The 10,462-nt window shown below is 37.7% G+C and overlaps 2 protein-coding genes across 2 annotated transcripts; both read left to right on the forward strand.

The window, feature by feature from the left end:
• The first annotated feature begins 8,054 nt into the window (after window positions 1-8,054).
• LOC116164148 (methyltransferase-like protein 23) lies at window positions 8,055-9,007 on the forward strand. Its single transcript, XM_031478284.1, has 2 exons — window positions 8,055-8,216; window positions 8,338-9,007. The coding sequence occupies exons 1-2, from the start codon at window positions 8,112-8,114 to the stop codon at window positions 8,920-8,922; spliced, it is 690 nt and encodes a 229-aa protein (XP_031334144.1). The 5' UTR covers window positions 8,055-8,111; the 3' UTR covers window positions 8,923-9,007.
• A 227-nt stretch (window positions 9,008-9,234) lies between these two features.
• On the forward strand, window positions 9,235-9,981 carry LOC116164033 (acyl-CoA-binding domain-containing protein 6-like). Its single transcript, XM_031478159.1, has one exon. The coding sequence runs from the start codon at window positions 9,235-9,237 to the stop codon at window positions 9,979-9,981; it is 747 nt and encodes a 248-aa protein (XP_031334019.1).
• The last annotated feature ends 481 nt before the right edge of the window (window positions 9,982-10,462 follow it).

Genomic DNA, 10,462 nt, shown 5'->3' on the forward strand with positions numbered 1-10,462 from the left:
TAAGTAACAAACAATTCAGTGAGACTTTCCTACCTAGTTACATTTCCAGATACATTTTATGAAAGCTAACATTTTCTAGCTGCAGAATGGTAAAGAAAATCCTTAAAATACGCATAATTATGTTTCATGATTAGCAGATAGATAAGGAAGGTCATTATTATTTGTCATGCTTTCGTGGTGTCTTATATGCTCTACACCATTTTTGGGTAGTATGGCGAGACCAAACGAGACTAGACGAGACGAGACTTTCACTTGGTCTCGTCTCGCGGCAACACTAGTTCCGTAGACTGATGGGCCAAAAAGTTACAGCCCAAACCTGCACGAACTTCCAAAAAAGGGTATCTTTTACAATTATTGTTACAAGGAACATATGAATGCCCGGTTTTCTGTGTCAGTAAATATTCCTTAAACCTAAAACAACTATGGAGATGCAAAACAATATTACGCATGCTCATTCCAACTTTTATATTTGCGCAAACCGATTTCTTTAATTTGTTAAGATATTTAAATGGAATTTTGTATGTAGGCACCTCGAGTAAAAGGAAAACTAATGCCTATTCAAAAAATGTGTTTTAAAAGCTATGCTGATCTGGTGGAGCAGAATCAACCCTTTAAGGTGTGTTGTAAAAATGATGGATGCGTGAAGATCTCGAGAATCGTTCGGTATTCAGTTGTATCGGATTTTTATTATAAAAATTGTGTATTTTTAGCGCATTTTCCAACGAAGTTGGGTGCGCTATTGCAGCCACTTTCTCTGTCCATCCGTCCGCCCGTCCGTCTGTCCGAGGCCTTAACTACTCCTACAGTTTTCAAGATATTAAGTTCGTTCTTTTTGCATTCGGCGTATAGCTTTAGCACCTAAGCCAAGGAAAATCTTAACAATTAAACTGCGCAGGCGCAATGTCAACGTCCTCATTTATTAATATATTTCTTTGAAATTTTACCCCAAAGATGCTTTCAGTGTAAGCAAACGTATCGCATATTGTAAACATCAGATTAATGTGCGCATGCGCAGGCTGCGCAATATCAACTGTTATTTATCGAGATATATTTTTGAAATTTTAAACACAAATGCTTCTGTTAAACGCAAACATAACTGATATTGCAAAAATTAGATGTGCGCATGCGCAGTCAGTGCCAACTTCTTTATTTATCGAGATATTTCTTTGAAATTTTAACCATAGATGCTTAGTAAAGAAAAACATATCACATGTAGTAAAAATGGAAAACTACAAATGTCATTAGGAAAAGCAAACATATCGCACATAGTAAAAATCTAATCCACCCATGCGCAGACTGCAAAATGCCAACTTTTTTACGTATGATCTCTTTCTAAAATTTAACCAAAACGCTTGTAGTAAAAATAAACATCGCATACCTATAGCATAAATTAAATGTGCTCATGCGCGAACTGCGCAACGCCAACTTTTTTGCTTATGGAGATATTTGTTTGAAATTTTAACCACATATGCCTCTAGTAAAGAAAATCACAGCGCACATAGCTATGGTCTCTTGGGAAGTACTGATCTTTCATGGAAAATGCGCTGAAGTTACGGCGAAAACCTTTTTACTTGTTTAACAATAACATTATTTGTACGTATACTATTCCATTTATTCGCTACTACTTTCAAAGAAACACATTAACATGTTAACAATACAGAAATAATTATTTTGCGGAAAATGTAGACTACTACCAATGCATAAGAAATCTGAATATTCAATGCTAGTTGCTACCAGTTACCCGTTACCACCAATCAATTATAATCATCTGATTGTGTATTCTTGTAACATCAGATTTAGTATGCATTTCTTCGGACTTCAAGATGCAACAATTCGTGTACGGATTCCTTTATACAGACTTTTGATAGCTGCATTCCTGGTATTTGCGAGAAAAGCAGCAGCTTGGTAATTAATTTGCACAAATTGACCTCCTAAAGATATATAATACTTTAGCTTTATTTGACATTATTCTAATTAAGCTAGAGGCAATTTCCAACCTCGCCATTTCCAAAGAGAAAACCATAATTAAAATACTTTGGATGCAATTATGAATTACCACACGATTTATTTTACCCTTGTACTAACACAAGCTACAATGCGATAATTATTATAGAGAGCAACTTAAACCAACGCTTAATTGCTTCATAACATTTTACTGGAGGCGAAATTTCACGTAACGAAATTAAAGGAACTTTATCAATATATCGTGCTTTACTTGATATTTTCCAGAAACGTACAGACCGGAAAAGTGCTAACATAAGTGATTAACTCTCTATTCGCTTTGGGATTTGTCAATTTCTGAGCTTTAACGAGTTTTCTCTATATGCTCTTAACTAGATCGGTTCGGATCTCGCTCCGTTTGGCGTCATATCTAGATGATCTACGCAAAAAAGGTTTTTGAATTTTTGAGGTGTATTTTGCTTTTTTGGGGCATCACCTGTGACTTTTTGGGAAAGTTTCGATTCGAACCGTCGTGTCCGTATCTGCGCACGATCGCGTTCGATATTTTACGCTTGGTTATTTGCGTAAACCCACTACACCTTCAATTTCCTACCATTGAAAAATTTAAGCGATTTTTTAAGAATCGATGTTAGGGTCCCTAATAAAGTCACTTAAGAACCTCAAATCTCCGCCAAACTTTTTCACCCACTCGTAGTTTAACGTTAATTTTAGCATCGATGTTTTCATACTATTGATTCTGATTTAACGCACTTGCAACCGTACTGTAGAGATGGTAAGCATATTTATAAAAGAGCGTCTCCAAAGTAATCGTTTAGTAACAAAAAGTCTCAAGAATTTCACCGGCAAGCGGCAAGTGCCTATTTTACGCCCATTTCTATCAGGTTTTTAATGTTTGGCGTACCCTTTCGTAGACTCTTTTGAATGTTTTGAAGCAATGAAAGTGTTGTACAATAACCCCATCCTGACTGACTTCTAAGTATTTCCGATATCTGTGATGTTTCAGAGGGACACTTATTAGTTATTAACAGTGAAAAGCCGGTCGTTGCTTTGCACCGGTTTCTACAGCTTGATATCCTCTCGCGATAATCCAGAGCATAGAGAATGGTATACTAGACAACATCTATCGCAGATACATACTTCATCTTTATCAAAATTTATTCCTTTGTCACAACCACAAGCAACGCAATTTTTTTTAAAAGACGCATGGCACAGTTATATTAGTTATTTATGTATTAAGGGCATAGTAGTGATGTTTATATTCTCGAGGGCGACAAGTTAAAAAGCTCGAGGGCCTATGGCCCGAGAGCTTTTTAGTCGCCCGAGAGTTTATGCCCGTGGTACATACAAAATTTTATGTCTTGCCTCAGCCACACTATGCTCCTCGCACTGCTCATCGCCCTGCTCTACGTGCTGCCGCGATGTTCCACTCTTTTGTCCACACACTCCTTTACTCGGGCAATTAATCGCCTCACTCCGCATTTGGCATTTGCCTTTGCAACACGATGGATGTCGAAACTGTTGGCTATGCATTTTTGGTATAGCTAATGACATCAATTTCCTAAAAAGAGATACGTTCTCGTCGTCTTCACTAACGCAGATGTTGGATGACATCTATTCGTCATTTAAAAAATGAGGATGATGCTTTCCGCCAGCGCTTCGCGCGATTGTGTGGCCAGTCACTCGCGCTCGTATTGCCGATCCCTTGACTCGCGCCCAAAAAACCAACAAAACATGGAGCGGTTGGCAGAACGAGGAGCATGACGTGCGGCATTGCGAGTGATGTGGCTACACTACGTCTCTGCCTCCTCGTCACGCTACTTCCCATGCTACTCGACGAGTGTGTGGCTGGGGTATTACAAATAGTTTTCTTCGTCAAAGTAAATATTCGTTTCAAAACAATTCATTATGTTTGATTAAGTATGCGTGGTTGGAGTTTGTTAATGTGATTGAAACCATCCAAACGTCAAACGTAATTTTAAATAATTCAATTCATCGTGAATGACCAAGAAGTTCCAGAAACTATACGAAATAAGGCCAATCTTGTGATTTAGTAATAAAGTGGTACTTTATGCCCGCGTTACGCGTATCACAGATATAAAATGTGCTATGGTAGGTTAGTAAGACCATTGAATAATTTATTCAATGGTAAGACATAAAATTATAAAAATGTTAGGTCACTATATTTTTAATTTAATGCCTACACAAGTTTTACATTATGTATAATGAACGATAGAGATAAATGGTTGGAGCCGACAACAAAACGGAGTTTAGACACACATTCGCATCTACTACAAAATAGTGTATATAAGTAACGTCATTATAATGTGATCTCTAGCGAACGATGGATTGGCAGACTACTTATTGCGTATACCTACCATCGCCAAAGCATTGAGCACTGCAGAAAATGGACCGCTCTGTGCCGTACAATACATTGGCAATACGCCTTTCGGGAGGTAGCGTCCTATTTTTACGGATCATTTTCGCTCAATTACTTTCTATTCTGCCTGGTAGTTTTTACTTAGTTAACACTTAAAACAAGCGTCAACTGGCGCGACTGCGTGACGTGTTGGTATGAGAGGCTAAGAAACACGTAAAAAAAATTGTTTTTCGGACTGAAAATGGTATATATAATAATGTACAATGTAAAAAGAGCATAAATAACTGTCAGCTGATATTTAAATGTGGCAAAACCTGTTAGCTGGGCGTCCAAAGTGTAGCGTAGCGTTAGCGGCCGCTAGCGCGCGGGGCGACTTTGAATTTTGATGGCCCCCAGCTAACACATTTTTCCACGTTGTCGTGTCAGCTAACAAGTGGTTTCCTTTTTTCTGTACCATAAACTGACGAGGTACTCATTTCCATACATGCTGGTGTCATATTATTGGAGAAAAATATGATTGAAAGAGAATACATGAGTAAAATGGTATCACATACTGTATAATATATTATACTCGTACATAAATTGAAACATTGTATTTTATAATTTGTAACGTGGTTAAGGACATACCTAGAATAAATCAAAAGAGACAAAACAAACCAAAAAAAGCAACTAATAGCCCTAACCACGGCTGCGGCTGATTACGGAGCGATTATGGTACGTTTGTGTAAGATTATTTTAGGCGCTACTAACTTTTATTTTCGTGTTAGGACAAAACGCAACCAATAACGCATTTCTTAGAGTCTTAGACAATTCTTAAGAAATGCGTTACAAAAAACAGACCAGGTCTGCGGGAGTGTGACTGAGTCGGACTTATGCGACAGCGTGCGTGTTAATAAAGGCAGGCGTCGCGTCGGTCGGTGTTGCCAGGAGCTGAGGCGCTTGCGTTACGCTTTTAATAAATATTCAACCTCTTATATTTCTTCAACCGTTCGTCTAATTGAAAAAATGTTTTAGTAAAAAAATTACCTTGATTAATTCGACATATTTTGTCTCGCACATGTATACCTGTATCTCCAATCATAACGAAAAGACCTCGCGACTGAGATTTTTATTACACTTCTCGTGCATATACAGTTTACAGAGTGGTTGTTGACTTTCTTTTTGTTCTGTGAGACAGCAAATATAATGAGCTTTCGAACGGTACACAAATTCTTGAAAAATATTCCTAAGTAACTTCGGAAATGCTTGCGCCCAATTACAGAGTGACCCGCATAATGCTTTTTAGAGGTGCCTCTGCAGAAGGTCTTAAGTCGTTCTATACTACTCCGGTATTTACCTTACGAATTAGGAAAACTGCAAAAAAAAGGAGAACCTAATTCGGAGTAGTCGACAGAATGCTTGAAACTGATCTAAAGAAATTCCCATCTCTGCCACAGATGAAAAATTCTTACCTCAGCTCAGGTTCAAACACCCGACATCCGGCTATTATGTAGCCCATCGCTCTACCACTGAGCTACTATAATCGGTTGGAGTTTTGTTATTTGCTTTCTTACCAATAGTGAGAGTAGAATTCCTTTTATTTTTGTGATTGCAAATTATATTGAAATTAGCCTTTATTTTTCTTGCTCCGTTTTTACTCTCTTTCTAATTCTTTTGCTCCTTTAATCCTTTTCTCTACCCTATAATTGAATGCTCGTTTATCTTTCACCCTGCTTTCTAGATTCTGTGTCTCATCTTTGGTTTCTTTGTAGCTATCAATAATCCTCTCGCTATTGCGCGCATGAGGTGCGGAAGTTTCAATTTTTGCAGCCAAGTTTATTGGGATTTATCCTCGTTCAATTGATATCAATAAAGCTCAAAAAATATATTATTTTGAGACCCGCCCATAGTTTGGGGATCTAAATATAAATAAATTATAAATATGTATAAATACACGCCGTCTTTATTTCCAAAAATATTTAAACAATCTTCCACTGTTTGTCTTATTTTCTCCTTAGCTTTCTCGACCACCAGAGGGCTATTTTCTAATTTTTGGGCACGGCTCCCTAACAGGAAAATAAAAGTTAGTAGCACCTGAAAGATAATCTCACACCAACATACCTATAGTAGTCTCTCCGTAAGCAGTCGCAGCCGTGGTTAGGGCTATTAGTTTCCTTTTTTTGGTTTGTTTTGTCTCTTTTGATTTATTTTATGTCCTTAACCACGTTACAAATTATAAAATACAATGTTTCAATTTATGTATAATATTATTATACAGTATGTGATACCATTTTACTCATGTATTCTCTTTCACTCATATTTTTCTCCAATAATATGACATCAGCATGCATGAAAATGAGTACCTCATCAGTTTATGGCACAAAAAAAAGGAAACCACTTGTTAGCTGACACGACAACGTGGAAAAATGTGTTAGCTGGGTCATCAAAATTCAAAGTCGCCGCGTGCGCTAGCGCGCGCTAAAGCTACGCTACACTTTGGACGCCCAGCTAACAGGTTTTGCCACATTTAAATATCAGCTGACAGTTATTTATCCTCTTTTTACATTGTACACTATTATATATACCATTTTCAGCTTTGCGAAAATGGTCCGAAAAACAATTTTTTACGTGTTTCTTAGTCTCTCGCCATCTTAAGCCACGCTTTTGAAAAAGCTGACGCCCCTATCGTGGATAGGTTATGGATCAAAAATCTATAGTAGAAAGATGAACTTTGCGAAAATGGTCCGGTCAAATAGGACGCTACCTCCCGGACTATAACTACAAAACTGAAGTCAAATTTCAAAAGTTTAAGAGTAAGTTACCTATAACCTGTATCGTGTTTGAATTTCTTTATTTCAGTATATTAAATTACTTTTTCTATTTCGCGTTGTTTATAGCTCCATTAGGCTGCAGTCCCATTGATCAATCGTCAGCGATCAACGGCGATCAACCAAAAAGCAAGCGTAGGCGTACAAACGGGGTTGGTCCTACTGCTTCGTTCGTTAGAAACCAAGCAGCATCATTTGTCATCGACTTGTTTGATTTTAGTCTGTGAACGCATGTGACGTATTCACCGCCATCTTTAAATCAGCTGTTCACAACAAAACGTATCCTGTATCGAATTTTCAATCTCAAATTAAATTCTAAATTTGTATAAAAGTATTCTGCTGGTGTATATAATGTGTAGTGGTAATGGCAATGGTTCTTGGACGCCAGAAGAAATAGATACCTTAATAGGATTAGTGCAACAATCGATCGGTGTCGGTACTCGGTTGATCCGATGGAACCGCTAGTAAGCATTCATCGTGCAAATGCTCGATTGTGCACGTTCGCGGACGGTTGCGCGTTGCGCGCGATTAGATGAGACCGCAGCCTTACCGTTTAGCTGCCATGATAATGACATAAATTCAAACGGCATGGTGTTCATGATTGGCGTCTGTTACTATTTGTTTGTTGTGTTTTGCGTGTACGGCGTGGCGTCACTATTTCTTATTCCATATTTCTTATTCCTTATTTTTTTCATTGTGTAAGCATGGCACTTATACGTACATACATGTTTGCTTTAAAATTTTCACAAGTTGCAATCCAGGTCGTGTGGTCGAAGCTATTGCCACACCCTGTACAGAAACAAAGATCACAGAAGGGAACAGAAAATAATGTCATTGTCAAATATCAAAAATTGTTTTTCAACTTTTATGTAAGAACGTGCACAATCGTTCCTTTCAAAAAGGTAAAATACAAAATGATTAAATTTTGAAAATATTGCATTTTGGACATTTTTTACCATAATCAAATGTCTGATGATACATCTGAACAACTAAAAAAATTCACCTTTTCCTCCAAATATACCTACCAGGGTCAGATTCAGGAAGAAACTTTAGAAGTAATAATACCAGAGGTATTTCTTGTTGCAAGTTTTTTTTTCCTTTAAATTCGTACTGGTAATACTGGTGGAGGTTACATTATCTAAATTAATCTATTCCGCTATTCCTGTACTTAAAAAGTCATTTTATTTGCAGCTTCTGCAAGCAAGCTACTCGTTTTATACGTGGCCATCAGCTCCAGTTTTAGCCTGGTTCCTGTGGGAGCATCGCAAGGAACTCTCCGGCCTGAAAATATTAGAAATCGGATCGGGAACTGCACTACCGGGGATAGTCGCTGCTAAGTGTGGTGCTAAAGTAACGCTGAGCGATTCTGCAACATTACCAAAATCGTTAGCGCACACGAAACGTTGCTGTCAGCTCAACAACTTGAACGTCAATCAAGACATACGTGTGATCGGTTTCACTTGGGGACTTTTCCTAAACAATTTAGCCTTAATTGGGCCTCTCGATTTAATTTTGGGTTCGGACTGCTTTTACGAACCGTCTGTTTTCGAAGACATATTGGCAACAATTTCTTATCTATTCGAAAGCAATCCCGCTGCCAAATTTCTTTGCACCTATCAAGAACGTAGTTCGGACTGGTCAATCGAGCACTTACTTTCCAAGTGGAATTTAAAGTGCCAATTGCACAACATCAATAATTTAGGACAAAGCGCCGGAGTGAATATTCACGATTTAATCGGCGATCATAGTATTCATTTGCTGGAAATTTCGCGCTAAAACACTAATGGCCTCAAATGTTCGTCATATGCTTCGATTGTATGTCGGGAACATACCGTGGACAATTGGCAACAACGAATTGAAACAATACTTTAGTAAGTTTGGGCACGTTAATTTTGCCAACGTGGTTTTTAATAAACAAACTGGGCTTTCGCGCAATTATGGATTTATAGTTTATAGTAACCGCGAAGGATTCGATTCTGCGTTAAATGTGCAGTCACATAAGCTCGAAGGGAACACTTTGAAAGTTGAGCCCGCAGGCACTAATAGTGAGAATTAATCGGGTAATTTTTTAGTAGTTTTAGTTTAGTTATGAGTACCGAAAATTTTGATGATTTGGCGGAACTGGGAATCGAGGAAGATGAGGCGACCTTAAATTTTTTAAATGCTGCTGACCACGTTAAAAAACTCGTTTCAACCCTTGATAATAATACACTATTAGATCTGTACGGCCTTTACAAGCAGGCAACCGAAGGTCCCTGTAATATTCCGCGGCCTAGTTGGTATAATATGAAGGCACGATCAAAGTGGGACGCATGGAATAAATTGTGCAACATCCCCCAACATGAAGCAAAAACTGACTACGTTAAGCTTGTCAGAAGTCTGGACAACAAATTTATGAACAACACAGAGAAGTGGGTCAGCGTATCGATTTTTCAACAAAATGAGGAGGTGCTAAATGATGGTGAGAAGTCTTTGTTAGATTATGTAAAAGACGGAAATAAGAACGTAGTTACAAACATCCTAGGAAAAGTTGATGTGGAAGATCGTGCCGACTTATTAAATCAGCTGGATGAGAGTGGAATGGGTTTAATCCATTGGGCCGCCGACAGAGGCCACCATGAGATCATAAGCATCCTAATTTCGAATGGAACCGATGTCAATTTGGAAGACAGCGAAATGCAAACTTCTTTACATTATGCAGCTGCTTGTGGTCATAAAGAATGCGTGCGGGTACTATTAGAAAACAATGCTGACGTTAACCTTGCAGATGATTCAGGTTTTACACCTAAGGATGTTACAACTGATGAAGAAATTGTAAAAATGTTAATGGAATGATTATACCTTTTGAAAGAATCAGCCTCTTATTTGTTAGTTTCCTTGTGCACTTCATGCATTTATCGAGTACCATATAAATATTAAACTTGGTTATTGAATAAACATTAAAAACTTGTGTATTATACTTTAATTTATTTGTGTAATTACACAAAGCAAAAAAAACTCCATTTACCGTTTTGAAGACACTTTCCAATTGGAAGTAAGTAGGCGCCATATGGGATTTTTAGATTACTTGATAGATTTTTTAATTCTCTTTTCAACGAGCCATCATAACATAAGATTGAAAATAAGGTACCAGTTATATTAACGGTTTTTGTATTTTAATCAAGTAGTCTGTGACGAATAAAAAAAAACAAAACAAAATCTATTCGAGGCAATTCTCTATCTTTAATAATAACAAAGTTACCCATGCAATCCCACCCGATTTGGGACACACTGTATATCTCCACTCTGCGATATAACTACAGGAAATTTTGCGGAT

This window comes from Photinus pyralis, unplaced genomic scaffold, assembly GCF_008802855.1.
Source record: "Photinus pyralis isolate 1611_PpyrPB1 unplaced genomic scaffold, Ppyr1.3 Ppyr1.4_LG2, whole genome shotgun sequence".
In the NCBI taxonomy this organism is placed as follows: Eukaryota; Metazoa; Arthropoda; class Insecta; order Coleoptera; family Lampyridae; genus Photinus; species Photinus pyralis.

Excerpts from the sequence above, each read along its gene's own strand:
- LOC116164148 (XM_031478284.1), top strand. The coding sequence starts at position 8,112 with ATGTCTGATGATACATCTGAACAACTAAAAAAATTCACCTTTTCCTCC. Across the intron at positions 8,217-8,337 it reads TAGAAGTAATAATACCAGAG|CTTCTGCAAGCAAGCTACTC; the intron begins GTATTTCTTGTT and ends TTTTATTTGCAG.
- LOC116164033 (XM_031478159.1), top strand. The coding sequence starts at position 9,235 with ATGAGTACCGAAAATTTTGATGATTTGGCGGAACTGGGAATCGAGGAA.